The 14,732-nt window shown below is 51.3% G+C and overlaps 1 protein-coding gene across 3 annotated transcripts; it reads left to right on the forward strand.

The window, feature by feature from the left end:
* Positions 1-169: 169 nt before the first annotated feature.
* On the forward strand, positions 170-14,401 carry ZNF512 (zinc finger protein 512). Of its 3 annotated transcripts, XM_044421078.1 has the most exons (14): positions 173-526; positions 1,212-1,307; positions 1,628-1,711; positions 1,929-2,053; positions 3,021-3,107; positions 4,475-4,573; positions 4,863-5,030; positions 7,051-7,263; positions 8,087-8,188; positions 8,572-8,634; positions 8,856-8,954; positions 9,143-9,417; positions 11,245-11,419; positions 12,210-14,401. In XM_044421078.1, the coding sequence occupies exons 1-13, from the start codon at positions 478-480 to the stop codon at positions 11,384-11,386; spliced, it is 1,602 nt and encodes a 533-aa protein (XP_044277013.1). In that variant the 5' UTR covers positions 173-477; the 3' UTR covers positions 11,387-11,419; positions 12,210-14,401. The 3 variants fall into 3 exon arrangements, with proteins under 3 accessions (XP_044277011.1, XP_044277013.1, XP_044277012.1); XM_044421076.1 differs by lacking the exons at positions 11,245-11,419; positions 12,210-14,401 and adding an exon at positions 10,232-10,847 and having other exon boundaries at positions 170-526; XM_044421077.1 differs by having other exon boundaries at positions 174-526; positions 11,245-14,401.
* Positions 14,402-14,732: the final 331 nt, after the last annotated feature.

The raw sequence follows: 14,732 nt of genomic DNA on the forward strand, positions 1-14,732 counted from the left end.
AATGCCCGGGGTGGGAGGGGGCGCTGGCTGCGGCGGCGGAAGTGACGGCTCTGCGGGCGCCGCCCTGGCCCTGGGCGGCCGGGAGGGGGCGGCAGAGGGGAGCTCGCGGGCGGGCCGGGCGCTGGGCGCTCCCTGCGCTTCCGGTGCTCTCCTGGCGCCCGCCCGGCGGGGGGCAGCCGGAGCCAGACGGGCCGTGGGGCCCGGAGGGAGGGCTGGGCTGGAGCCCGGAGCGGAGCTGCTCCGAAGCAAGGCACTCCGCAGTGCGCCGCCCGCCTTGCTCTGGATGCGGCCCCGTCTCGCTCGCCTCTTCCGCGGGGCCCGGCCGATGGATGCTGCAGCAGCTCCACGCCTCCCGAGGCCAGAGCTAAAGGCGAGCGATTCCTCGGCCACTCTTCCTCCTCCTCCGAGGCCCTAGCAAACTAATCTCCAGACCTCGGGCACCGCGCAGCCGTTTGCAGCCCAACCTGCTGACTGGAGATGAGGGGAATCAAGCCTACCCCAAGCAAAACTGCAGAGGTGGAGAAAGGTACAGGGTGGGCCCATGGGCAAAGGTACAGGCTGGGCCCCTGAAAGAGGCTGGCTCCTTTTATGGAGAAAGACTTCGGTGTACACTATTGGAATATGCGATCTCATTGCCTAAAACTTGAGAAAGCTGCAGCTTCCTACCGAAAGGGCCAACTCATGTGCAAGAATATCATGACCCCCATGTGATCACTGGCGTGTTCCATCAGTCTTCCTTCTGTGGAAGAGGTGTTCTCCTGCTTAATGTTGTAATCAAACTACAGAGTTAAATGATATTCTGGGAGGCAAAGACCCTATTAGTTCTCTATGGACCAGAAACCTTTGTCTGAAGTTATTTGCAGAGATACATGTTCCAATATGGATTCAACTAATTTTGAAGTTTGGAGTAAAAACATTTCCTTAAATTTTCCCAACAAATATCTCTTTTCTGCCATGATTATTTAAGTGCCAAGGTAAACTTTCATGTTGGTCAAACCAATTTGAGTTCTTACTTTTGCTATTTTTTTAGAAAGGTGGAAAGCATGAATTCTTTCCCAAGGGAGCTGGACAAGCCATTGTAAAATGTATGTGCTTCCTGCACTAATTTTATTCTCAGGGACTGCTCCTATGGGGTGGTGTTGGTTTCTGCATCTGTCTTTCCCGCTGCACTGTGGTTTCCCAGAACTGCTTTCTTCCTGCTCTGTCCTCAGCTGGAGACTCCCTCTCTAAGGCAAAGCACAGACTTCAGGAACAAGAGGATGGTGAAGACTCCAAGGAGCTTCCTAGGAAGAAGCAGAAATGTACTGGTGAGCACATTTTTTGATTCCATGGTTCACATGTGTCCTTGGTGCTCAGGCCTGGAGACCCTTTACCCAAACACACAGTAAAGTCTTTAATAAGGGGAGAATGTAGCTATATCTGCTTTGTTGTATTCTGTCCTATAAGCTCCCTCATTCCTACATAGCACTGTACCTCTGTAAACAGTTCTTCTTTTCTTGGTCCCATCTGAGGGTGGTTTCCCTTCATTTTTGGTTCCTGTTGGTGTCCCTTATAGACTGTTTACTAATGGAGTGCAAGGTTTCAGGTTGCAGAAGCAAGCTTTTACAGCTGTTTGTCTTTCTCTTAGGGAAACGGCAGCAAACAGAAAAACTGTCTCATCTTAAGTCTAAAAGCTGTTGTAGAAAGAAAAATCCATCTTCATATGAAGCAGGTAGGTCCACAAGTTGATTTGTAAAGTGTGCATAATTTTGTGCACTTTCATGATCCTCTTATTCTGTCACAAACACAAATCCCCAAAACTTTGCCCTTAAGGTAGGTACCATTCGGCTGCCCCTTTTTCATCGTGTTGCTGTTGTTGACAAGAAGCACCCAGTATTGTCTCCGCCAGGGATCACTCGCTGTTGTGTCGTTGCTGTCTTCTTTGGCAGGAAGCTTGGAAGAGCAGTGGCATATGGAGATCCTGGACAAGGGCCGTATCACCTGCCCAGTTTGCAGAGCTGTTGCACGGAAGACAGTGGAAGGACTGAAAAAGCACATGGCAAACTGCCGGCAGGTGAGAAGGCGGAAGCCCACTCTCTTTCCACTGGACCCTCAGAGTGGTTTAACTCAGCCCAAGATGACTTCACAAGAGTCTTACTTGATCTCACCAAATCGCTTAAGAACGGGAAATGATCCATGCTGGATCTGGCTGGGTCCAATAATTCCATGCACACAGTGGCCAACTGGCTCCCTGGACAAAATCCACAAGCACAATATCGTAGGACAGCACCCCAGAATCCTCAGCAATTAACGTACATAAGTGCACTGTATTTGATACAGGAGATAGTATATGAGGACAAGTAGCTATTGCTTGTCTTCTCCAAAGTGAGTTTGTCGTGCCCCCTATTAAAATTGCCCAAATTGGTGGCCATTGCTACCTCTTGTGGAAATAAATTCCATAGTTTAATTCTGCCCTGAAATCCTTTTATCCTGAATTTCTCACGAATCTGTTTCATGGGATGACTCCTTTGGGTTCAAGTATGGTAAGAGATGGAGAAAAACGTATCCCTAGGCACACGGTGCATCGTGCATCTTCTGTGCATTCCTGTCACAGCTCCCCTTGCTTGCCTTTCTTCGAAGGTGAACAATCCCAATAACTGTTCCTGGTCCATATGTGAACAGAATACTGGAGCAAAAGGACCTTGGTCTTAGCCAAAAGAGCTGCTCTTATATACCACTGTGTCTCCCTGCTCTCTCTCCTGAGAATCCTTCTCTTTTTTTACATTTGTATGAAGCTGCTTAAACCATATTGTCAGGCTGTGTACTGTTTCTTGACAATTGGATTAAGACTTTAGCAAGTCAATTTCCAAGGAGTTTCTGTTATGCATACGCAAGTCTTTGGGTGAGAGAGGAACTCTGAGAGGACAGGAGGAAGCCCACACATAGAGAGTCATTAAGAAGAAAGACCGAGTAGAAAAGACAACTTTGAAAAGTTCTGACAGCCTAAACCATGCAGATATGTCCCTGCCTTGTCTTCCTAGGAGAAGTTCACATGTCACCACTGTGGAAAACAGCTGCGGTCTCTGGCAGGAATCAAGTACCACGTCATGGCAGACCACAACAGCTTGGTAGGCTGGATGCGGCACCCTTTGCAGAAGGCCTTAGCTGGTTAGACTGCTTGCAACTGTAACATCTGTTAGAATCTGCTTTTAGCCCTGCAGTCGACTGGACTAGGTAGTCCTGGTGGCTTCCAGGACTCTTTAATATCTGTTCTTATACATTTCAACAAAACAATTGAAAAGATAGATACTTTCAGAGAGAGCACACAAATTTGAAAGTGACAAACCCATCCTCGACCCCTGCGGGTTGGGGTTGGGGTTAGGTCTGATCAAACAATGTTGCAATCTATTGGCTGTAACCATATGTAATTCTTTATATCTGCATTAACTTACAAAACAGGTTAATCATTAGTGCTGTAAGTGTGATCCTTGCCAGGTTTCAGAATCACCACAATATAAACATTGTTTAACTATGAAGAAAGTGTTCTGTGATTATAAAGCCAAAGCTTTGGAACTAAGAGGCTAAAAAATGTATTAAGTTTATTGAAATCCATCTGGACCTGCTGATTTTCCATTGTTCAGGCTGGAAATTTCTTTCTTAATTTGCTCTCTATATAACGAGCCATAAAAACCTGTCTTTGTGAGAACTATGCATGGAACATTAACATGAGGAAAACATTCTTATTTTGCTCTGCTGCTTTGCTGCCTGTGCTGTACAAATTAGAGTAAAACTTTAAAACTTGCAAGTGTATTTCTGTGGTAGAGATGTATAGCCTGTTGTTTTCAGCTTTATGGTGTTTCAGCACTTAAGATGATGTGCCAAAACCTTACTGGAATAGTCATAATTTTCCCGACATGCCTGTTGTAAAAAGGGCTGTTGTGGAAGGATTCATACTTATTTTTTTGCGGTTTCCGGTTAATTTGTGCAAATGAGGAAATGGGAAACTGTGTATAAGAAATGTAAACTTCTTATTAACTATTTGTTGTATTTTGTGTAGCAATGCACAATTTATATGAGGCTGAGGCAATAATTCAACCTCATATAAAATCTTTATTGCCCTTCATGGCGTTCACAATATCCCCATTAGTCCCTTTGTGGCAAGACCAGACATCTGAAAGCCTCGGTTTGTCTGTCTGTCCCCCAGCTTTGACTGGTCTGAGAGCCTCTAGGGAGACACCTCTTGTTTTAGCATCATTGGCTCCGGATATCCTGCAGTGAAAATCAAAGCTGCTGCTGATGGGTGCTGCCCTTTTAGGAAGCTGGAAGAAGGCACAGGCTTCCTTCCAGCCATGTCATCTTCCAGTAGTCTGCTGGCTGTCCTGATGTGCCTCTGTTTGTCTTGTCCTGATGAATAGACCCTTGGGTCCGTGACTTGCATGTCTTCTTGAGCTGAGACGCCTCTGATTGAGCCCTTCCCCTCCCTCCCTCTATGCAGCCAGTTGGAAAGGAGGCAGGCCAGCTGGGCGAGCCAAATGAGCGAGAGCGCTTGCGGAAAGTGCTGAAGCGCATGGGAAAGCTCAAGTGCACGAGGGAGGTAAGCTGTCATCAGCTGCTGAGGCGCTGGGTGCTCAGCTGCTGGGGTGGGGGTGGGGGTGCGGGGAACCCGCATATCTAGTAAGGGAGACTGGAGCCATTTTCCTTGCACGCTGGCTGCCTGCCTGCTGGCTCCTTCCTTATCCGGCTTCCCTTGTGGATGCATCCCTGGCTTTCTCCGCACAAAGAGCATCATGCCGCTGAGCAGGTAGCTGCCCCCCAGATCGCCAAGGGTTGGGTTGGGGGCCTCTCCTTTTCCTTGGGCTCAACCGTGAACCTGTGCTTTCCAGGGCTGTGCAGGCAACTTCACCAGCGTTGTGGGTTATCTCTACCACACGCAGAAGTGTGGGAAAGCAGCCGCTGAGCTGGAGAAGATGGCCCTGAAGTGCCCCCACTGCAGTAAAGCGTACCAGTCCAAGGCGGGCCTTGTGTACCACTTGAAATCTGAACACGGACAGGTAAGCAAGGCGCACCAACAGCCCTGCCGCTGCACCTCCCCGAAGGGTGCTGGCCTCGCCCGCCTTCCATTCTCAAGCAGCCCAGCCAGGTGTTCCAGTGGCGTCCCCACGAGCAGGACGATGTCCGTGGCAGCAGGCATGGTGCTTCTGCTGTGTTCTCCACGCCAGGCATCCTTTGGGGCACCTCTCAGTTATGGCTCCCCTTCTTTGATTTCCTTAAACAGAATTTGCCTGGGTCTTGTACCTTGTCCCCATAGGGGCTTTGCTGCAGCTGCTTAATTACACTGGTCATTCTCTGATGATAAAATATCCCTTTTTAGATGAAGAAAGCCAAACCATACACAGTGTTTGAAATGAGGCCTTCCTATATTTTTGTATAAGCTGTTACAATATTAGCATTTTATTCTCAGTTCCTTTTCTAGTTATTTATGATTTTATTTATTTATTTCATTTCTGTACTGCCTCATAGCCAGAGGCTTTCTGGGTGGTTTACAAAGTTAAAAAGCATGCAGACAATAAAACAATAAGACATCAAAGCCAATGCAGCAGCAGCAGCAGCATCCTGCAGCAACCAAATAAAGGTGGCTTGCGGCAACTTTGTAATGATAAAAACAATATTGAAAGTTACAATTATCTATTAAAATGTCTGGCAAATGAAAAGGGTCTCCCTGGCTCCCAAAGGAAGAAAATACGCTAAGTAAGGATCTTGTGTTTTTCACAGTAGCTGCGGACTAGATCTGCTTTTCCATCAAATGCCATCAAACATTTGATCAGCCACTTCTCCTTCCAAGGATAAAGCTGGAAGGAGTTCAGAGGAAGGCGACAAGGGTGATCTGGGACTGGAAGCAGCCCTTCAAGGAGAGAGTGAAATAACTGGACATGTTTAGCCTAGAGAGGAGAAGACTGAGGGGAGATAGGTGGGCACCCTACAAGTACTGGAAGGGCTGTCACAAAAAGGAAAGCCAGGATCTCTTCTCGGTCATCCCAGAGCACAGCGCATGGCATAATGGGCTCAAGTGGCAGGAAGCCAGACCTCAGCTGAGCATCAGGAGGCACCTCCTGGCTATGGCAATGGGAGCAGTGATCTCGGGTGGTTGTGGGTTCTCTCTCACCGGGGCATTCGAGGTGCAGCTGGACGGCCACCTGAGAGGGATGGTTCAGCTGGGAGTCCTGCACTGAGCAGGGGGTTGGGCCCTCTGGCCCCTTCCAAATTTACTACTCTGTGATTCGCCAGAATGACCCCCACTTTCTCCAAGATCAGCAATTTCCATGAGAGCAGTCACTCTGGGGCTGGGATGCTCAGTCTTCCGGCCTCTCTGCCTCTCTTAAGTGTGTGGCCTTGGCTGCCAGGGAGAGACAGGAACTCATGACAGCAAGCATGCGCCCGTGATTTCTGTCCAGCTCCAGCTGCCAGACTGGTGTTCGTGTGACATGCATGCTCCGCACGGGATAGCTCCCATCTCCCTGCATCACAGTTCCTTTTATTTTGCCGGCTCTGTTCACCTGGAAAGCTGGGCTGCATGCCAGCAGTGGCAGGCAGAGGCTGAGTGCCCCGGCTCTGCAGCTGGGTCTGCCTGGGTGCTCTGCTGCAGCACGGCCACAAGAGCACTGAATTTCTGCAGGATCTTCTGGCATTTCATTCCCTTTACTGTGCCTCCTTTTGGCTTCAGCTGATTTACAAGTTTAAAGGATGATTGGAGTGAATTAATTGGGTTGCTTTGATTACTGAGCCAGTGTTCTGGCCAGGAGGTGAACATCCCCTGCACCCATCCATCCCTCCTGTTCTCTCCCATTCTCTCTCTCTCTCTCGCTCTCTCTCTCTCACGCACACGCTCTCCATGCCCCAAGATCGAACCAATGAAGGCAGGGAGAACATTCAGCCACGGCACTTCTTCCTACCTGTGCTGGCTGCAAAGGGCTCTGGTAAGACCTTTGCTGCCTAAGGACAGTTTCCCTATTTCTGTGAGATCGGCACAGGCAGGCAGTGTCTGGAAAATGTCTCTGTTGCCCCTTCCTTCAGGCCACCTTCCTTCACGAAGAAGACCGGCTGCCAACTCATGTAAAGGACGCGAACACAGAGCCACGTGGTGATGCAGCAGCGGAAGGAGGCCGAATTCAGCGGAGGTCTGCCAAGGTGGCTGCTTACCACCTGCATGAGTTGGCCAATGAAGAGCTGGTCAAGGAGTGGCCCAAAAGGAAGGTCCTGCAGGATCTTGTTCCTGACGACCGGAAGGTGCGAGGAGGGGATGACTTGCGGGCGCGTTTAGAAAGGGATGCATCCTGCACCTGCTTGGGTTGTAAGCAGTGCTCTCACGAACCCAGATGTTGTGGCTGCTGGAAAGCAGAGCGCCAGGCCATAGGCGGAACATAGCTGGATGGCTCCGTGGGAACGCTGTGGCTTCCGGCCAGTGGAGAGGAGCTGCACTCCTTCCCTGGCTACCTGCTTTGCCCGCTGCATGGCCGTAGTAGCTTTTGATGCTCAGAGGCAGCTGCCATTCCTGCCACTTTCAGAGCAGTGAATTTGCTATTCTCTGCGGGGGGAGGACGCCCCTGCCCCTCTTCTCTAGGTCTGACGTAGCATCCTGCACGCAGACCCTCCCTGCCACCAAGTGCTCCCTGCTTTGTGCAGTCAGGGTGGAACCCATTCATTTGTCCTCTTTTCAAGAGCTGCCCAGATGGTCTCCATCTGGTTTTTTATGAATGTGAAATGTTTCAGTACCTCTTTCCTGGGCAAGCAAGTCAAGGAAATGTACAAAAAAATCAGCCGACATGAATCACAGACCAATTAAAGCAGTAAAATGTTAAAAAGAGCAGCACCTCTGCTCTCTCCTGGGTGGGCTAAAGAGCCTTTCCTGGAATCCGGCCACCCCCTGGAGCCTTCTCTTTACATGGAGGAATCTGAGGGCTCATTCTGAACCAGCTGCTACATTCGTTGGGCTTGGAGCGTGTCCTTGTGACTGGGCAGGCCAGCCAGTGCTGAGGAAGGACTGTTCCCCCGAGATCACGTGTGGCTGTTGGCCGCGGCTTCACCGTGCGGTTCTGCTCTCCTTTCTCAGCTGAAGTACACTCGGCCCAGGCAGCCCACTGTCAGCCCCGAGGTGCTGTGCAGGTGGAAGTCGGAGATAAAGATGTGCAGACGAGTTCACTGCCCCAACCAGGTAATCCTAGAAGGCCTGGGGATGCCAGACCCTAAAGGGTGGGGGTGGGGGCGGGCTGTGCCTGGCCTGCACTCAGAGCCAGCTTTCCCTTTTGGGGTTCCCTACAGTTGCTGAGCAGCTTTCTCCCTTTCCCAAATTAGGGTGCAGGGTCTTCACGGAAGCTTTGAAAGGGGCTTGGGGGTGGACCTGCTGTGGTCTCTTTCTCACAGTTCCAGCCCAACTTTGCCCTCACTCAAAACTGTTCCGGAGGTGCCATACCTTTGCTTCAGCTTCTTCTGCAGGGAGAAAGGAGAGTCCCTGGCAGGTGCAGGTGCTCCTGCTTCAACCCTCTGCAGGACCAGCTGCTCACCCGCTAGTCACCGTTCCCTTTTCTGCCTCTCCAGGGCTGTGAGGGTGTCTACAGCAGCATCTCGGGCCTCAAGTCACACCTAGGCAGTTGCACTGCGGTAGGTACTGCTCTGAGGGGGGAGTCTTGGTGGGCCTTTGGCTTCCTGCTTTCACCAAGCAGGGCTGGAGGAGGCAGGCCTAGCTTTGCTGCCGCCACTGGCATTTCTGGACTTAAAAGCTGTCCCTGCAAAGGGCGAGACTCCAGGCAGAGCAGTTTGTTGTCATCAAGAACACATGCCGATTCTGTTGACTCCTTTCCCCTCTCCTCCCTGGGCTGCAGGGTGAGTTTGTGGCTGGGAAGTACCAGTGCCTGCTTTGTGCGAAGGAGTTTGTGTCCGAGAGTGGGGTCAAGTACCACATCAACACCGTACATGCAGAGGTAAGGAGCGGGCCCGGGGGAAGGCGCACTTTCCCAGTGCGCCTTCCTGTCCTGCTGTGCGGGGGGGGGGGGGCAGGGCCGAGCGCCGGCCTTTTTGCCTGAGGCGCAGGCCATGGCAGTTGCTGGGACGGCCTGTGCTGGGGTGCCCCCTCGTGCTCTCACAGTGGTGCTGCATCACTTTCCCTCAGGACTGGTTTGATGTTAGCGTGCATAGCACCAAGAGCTTTGAGAAGCTGGTGAAGCTGCAGCAGGTGGAAGCAGAGCCCAAACGGCAGCGCAAGAAACGCCTCTCCAGCCGGAGCCGCAAGAGGAGGCCAAGGCTGGTCTCTCCGAAGAAGGCGCCCAGGCTGGGGCTGGAGCACAGCCGGAGGCAGGCAGCCAAGGTGGCCCGGCCCCAGCCGCCAGACTGCGAAAGCAGGAGCAGTGAAGAGGAGGGGGCCCCCACTCTGAAGCTCGGTCACAGGCGAGTGAAGAAGTAGCAGCCCTGTGTAGCCGCCGCCACCTCCCCATTCCCATGGGGCAGGGTGTAACTTCCTTCTGGGGGGTCCAGGAAGGGTGTTTGGCAGAGGGAAGGGGGCTCTGAAGCCGGCCCTTCGCTCCCACGCGGCCAGTGCCTCCCTGCTCCCCAGGTGTCGGTGCCTCCATTCTCTGATCCAGGGGGAGCTCTGTTCCCACTGATCTGGATGGCAGCCTCGCTTCTGAGCAGGCGTGCATTGGACCACTCTGTAAGTGGCCCGGCCTGTGACCCCGTGCACAGTTGCTCCGATGTGAGGGCTGCTGAGCTCCGTGGGGCACAGGGGCTCGCACTGGCGGGCTCCCTGGCTCTCCACCTGCAGCTCGCCCGCTGAGGTCCTTGTACGAGGCAGCGGAGGTGGGCGTTTCTTTAGGAGCAGCCCCTCCACGCCTCCCTGCAGGGCGGAGCAGCAGCTGTGGTCAGGTCTCCCTTGGGTCACAGGCAGTGGGGAAGTGGAGCGAGAGAAGAGGAGGTGCCTCCCCCCCGCCATTGTGTCTTGACATGGGTTGGGCTTCACGTGGAAGCCCCGCAGGCTTTAGAAGAGGGTGGCGGCAGCGGCACGTGGCTGGGCAGGCTCCCACCAAGGAAGATCCTCCTGCACCACGCAGCTGAAGCATCCACCCACCCGGCAATGACGAGGCTCCCATCGCCCGTCACACGTCTTTCTGTAGCGGAAATGTGTCCATCGTGTGTTGCAATAATGAGGTGCAGACAAAGCAGTCTCCTGGTGAACTCAATATATTCCCATTTGTTTTATTCTTAGCCATTGTCAACATGTTGGTGTCCATGATAATGGGGCAATCAAAGAACTGGAAGCAGAACCCCAGAAGGAGAGATTGAAGGAACTGGGCATGTTTATCCTCAAAAAGAGGGTGGAGGGGAGATACGATAGCACTCTTCCAGTTCTTGAAATGCTGTCACAAAGAAGAGGGCCAGGATCCGTGCTCAATCACCCCAAGTACAAAATACAGGATAGTGTTACAGAAAGCCAGGATCTGGCCGAACAGCAGGAAGCATTTCCTGACTGTCAGAACAGTGCAGCAGTGGAACCAGTGGCTTGGGGAAGCCATGCGCTCCCCCTCACTAGAGGCATTCAAGGCACAGCATGATGGCCACCTGAGAGGGATGGTTGAACTTGGAGTCTTGCACCTGAGCAGGTGGTTGGACCCAGTGGCCCCCCGGCCCCTTCCAACTCTACCACGCTGTCATTCACCTGGGAATATCCCTCGTGTTGTCAGCAACCCTGGCCACCCCTCTGCTTACCCGAAGATAACTGAAGAACAGGTGAAGAAGCAACAGCTGTAATTCAGACCCTTTGGGTAGACCGGGGACTCGCAGTTTTTGTCACGGGTCATAAAAGCAGCAGTCTTTGGAATGAATGCCCTCTGAAACGTCGTGTCCTTCCATTGTGAGAAATGACTATGAAGTCCTACTCTGTTCTCTGTCCACATGGAAGCACAGCGAGTTGGAAGGGGACTCCCGGGGCATCTAGCCTGACCCCTAGTTCCAGTCAGCTCCACTCACGACATGCCCACCATGTGCACGTCCAGCCTCTCCTTGAACACCTCACTGATGGGACCTCATCCACCTCCCATGGAAGCCCATTCCATGCCCTCAGGGTTCTGACTGTCAGGAAGTGCTTCCTGGCATCCACCTTGAAACCTGGTTTCCAGAGCTTTGCTCCCCGGAATATGTCCTGTCCACCACCATTGGGGAAAACAGGTCTCGACCCACCTCCGTGTGACACCCCCTCATGTACCTGTATATCGTCCATAGGTCCCCTTGGAGTCGAATCTCCTCCAGGCTGAAAAGACTCAGTTCCCTCAGTTTCATCCTCGGTCCTGTATTATTTTTTATTTATTGCGCTTATATACTGCCCAATGACCCAAAGGGCTTTCTGGGTGCTTTACAAGTGTGAAAACATACAAGCAACCAAGAGCAGTAATTGCACGTGAGCTGCTTTTATCTTTGCTGCTTCCATGAGAACTGAGCTTGTCCTAGAAGCTTTAAAGCTTAACTGCATGCAAGGCAAGCACTGCTTACAAGGGGTTTGCTGTGCCTGTTTGTGGCCGTTGTCGAGTCTTCAGCGAGCTCTGCAGCCCATCCAGATATCCGGCTACAGCTCTTTGAGCAACACCATTTCACAGACAGAACAACACGTCCTGCACCCACCTCCTCCTGCTGTGCCCAATCACTACAAACTGCTTACACCTGGCTTTCACCACAGTTTAGTCAAGTGTTCCTCCAGGTCATCGATGAACAGATTGACAGCCCTGGAGGACCCCACTCGTCACCTGCCACCATCCCGAAGATTCCCCACTAATAGTTTCCCTTCCTTCCTGCTTGGCTATCCAGTGTGTTTCCACCCCTCTACCAAGAGTATAATCTGGCACCCCATCATTTAAGCCTGCTAAGAAGCGCAGCTGGAGGGCCCTTCCAAGCTGGAGTGTTGCAAGTGACACCTCCCTGCACAGATGAGGGGCTGAGCAGGCAAGCTTGTCCCCCAAAATGCGTGGGATTCCCAGTACCTCCCAGGCGGCAGAGGCACACAGATAAGCCTTACAGCAAATGGCTCCTTGCATTTCACTTGTGTGAGAAACTGCTGCACCAGCGGTGGGATCTACTTGGGAGGGTGAGGGAGTCAGCGGCCTGGTCTGCGCTGCTGCAAATCAGAATAAGGCTGCGGCTCCACCCTGAGGCCTGTGTCATGTTGCATCATTTGATGGCTGTAAAAATCCCAGCAGGGACTTCCTCATCTGTTGCTGGCAGCGGCCGCTGCGGAAGAGCCCTCGCCGAAAGATTGGCTGCAGTGCACGGAACAGGCTCTCGCAGCCCTCGGGGGCCGAAGGCCTCTGCATGCTTCAGGAGACCACTCCTCCGCCTCTGCCCAGAGGTCTAGTGTCTAATTTGGTTGTACATGACGGCAGATACTTGAATACAAAATACATGCTTTCAGCCACGAAGGACGTCAGCATGTCTGAATGAAGCTTCTCATTTTAAAATCCCCCATGCACTCCTCACCCCCTGCAAGTTGTGGATTGTATTTCAAAGGGGAAATGGGGCAGGTGACAGGACTTGCCTGTGGAGCTGTTGTCCTCCTATGTGGCAGCACTGCAGCTTTATGGACAGGCGGGCGAGGTGCTTCCTCCATGAGGCAGTGACCTTGGATATGCAGCAAGCCTGGGAAGGGGCAAGGACCCCTTTCTCCCTTTCAAGCCTTCCCTAAAAATGCAAGTACAGCCCTGTGGGATCGGGCCAGCCCAGCACTCCGTTCACACAGTGGCAGACCCATTGTCTGCAGGATCTCCCAAGCCACCTGCCCCAGCTCCTCAGTGGCTGAAGGTGTAGGCGTGTAGCCTCTGGGAATGGAGGTAGCCCACAGGCAGCAAGGCTAGTAGCCACTGAGAGCCTCCCTCCACACCTGACCATCCCTTTTTAAAGCCATCCCGATTAGTGGCCTTCGCCACTTCCTGTAGCAGTGACTGCCACCGTTTAATTATGTTGCACGTAGCAGAAGTACTTGCATTTATCTGTTCTAAACCTCCCACCAATTAATGTCATGGGGTGGCCCCGGGTTCTATTATTATGGGACATGGAGAATAATATCTCCTCCCCTTTCTTCATAATTTTAAATACCTCCTTCATGTCACTCTCCATTTTATTAAGCTTCTGTACCGCCTGAAGTGCCTGATCCCGGCAGTGAAGCAAGGCTGGGCCTGGTTGAAATTTGGGTGGGTGACTCAGTGTTGAAAACTGCCCAGAGAGCTTTGGCTAGTAGCATAATTTATAACACGAACACTAAGCTAAATACTCAATTGCCCCTTTCAGCACTTTTCCACTCGCTGTTCTTTTTCAGGTACAGCAACTGGAACCGTACACAACTCTCTGAGTGCAGATCTGCATAAGGGAGACTGCAATCTTGGCAGTTCTGTTTTCTGTTTCATTCCTAATTACATTACAGTCTGTTTTCTATTTCATTCCTAATTGCACCAAGTTTGCTATTTCACAGCAGCTCTGCACTGGGCCAACAATTTCATGGCGCTGTCGCCCACCACCTCGAGATCCCTTTCTTTTTCAGTCACTGCTGCTCAGGCTCTATCGGCCTATGCCTGAAATTGGGATCTTCCCCCCAATGTGCGTTACTTTACTTTAGACATGCACATGGTGGGCATGTCATGAGCGGAGCTGGCTGGAGCCAGGGGTCAGGCTAGATGGCCCGGGAGGCCCCTCCTGACTCGCCCTGTTTCTGTGTTTCTACAATTGTTTACACTGAACACATTTGCCATTTGAGCCCATTCTCTCAGTCTGGAGGGATCCCTTTGCAGTTCCTCACATTCCCTTTTGGTTTTAACCACACTAGATGGTTTTGTGTCAGTAAACTTGGCCTGTTCACTGCTTACTCCTACTTCCAGGTCATTTATGCATGGGCTGAAAAGCTTTTGAGTTAAGCTCAGTGGCCTTACAGGCCTCTTTCAACTCTACCGTTCAACTCCTGAATACACCTGCCCAGACCCTAAGATAATTTATGGAGGTCCTTCTCTGGGAGTCACCTTTAAAAGAAGAAAGGGAGGTGACCACAAGGAAAAGAGCCTTTTTGGCTGTGGTGTCCTGGCGGTGGAACCAGCTTCCCAGGAAGGCACACCTAATGCCAACCTTGTATACATTTCAGCAGCAGGTTAAACCCATTTATTTTCCTGTCATTTTAATTCTTTTATTTGGTTGAATAAAAGGTTCAGTTTTTATTCATGCCACAATTGGCTGTTGCAGATTAGTTGTTTATGTGTGGTGTTATATTATTATTACTTGTAATTATATTTGAATTATTATGGATAGCCTTATCGTTCCGTGTTTTACACCATTTTAAATGTTTGTACACCATTATGAGAGTGTCTGCTAAAGGATGGTATAGAAATAAACAAACAAACAAATACCATTCTATGATTCTGGTGCAGAAACCTGTGGGACCCCACTTTCCCAGTATCCTTTGTGCCCACCCCCCATGTCTTCTGGTCCTCCAGGGAAGCTCTTCTCTGTGTACTTCCCTTCCTTGAGGAAGTAAACTGCGTCTGACAACAGTAGCAAAGGCACATTTGTGGCATCATCAATGCTGTCCTTATGGCACAGGGTTAAAATGTTATTTGCCCAGATGTATTAATACAAACTTGTCTCTCTTTGCAGTCATTCAATGTTACTAAGGTTATGCTTCTGTTCTATTGTTTTATTATTATGCTGTTTTGTGTGACTCATTCTGGACATGCTCTTGA

Source organism: Varanus komodoensis, unplaced genomic scaffold, assembly GCF_004798865.1.
Source record: "Varanus komodoensis strain SLA01 unplaced genomic scaffold, ASM479886v1 scaffold114, whole genome shotgun sequence".
Lineage (NCBI taxonomy): Eukaryota > Metazoa > Chordata > Lepidosauria > Squamata > Varanidae > Varanus > Varanus komodoensis.

Excerpts from the sequence above, each read along its gene's own strand:
- ZNF512 (XM_044421076.1), top strand. The coding sequence starts at position 478 with ATGAGGGGAATCAAGCCTACCCCAAGCAAAACTGCAGAGGTGGAGAAA. Across the intron at positions 8,189-8,571 it reads GAGTTCACTGCCCCAACCAG|GGCTGTGAGGGTGTCTACAG; the intron begins GTAATCCTAGAA and ends CTGCCTCTCCAG. Across the intron at positions 8,955-9,142 it reads TCAACACCGTACATGCAGAG|GACTGGTTTGATGTTAGCGT; the intron begins GTAAGGAGCGGG and ends ACTTTCCCTCAG.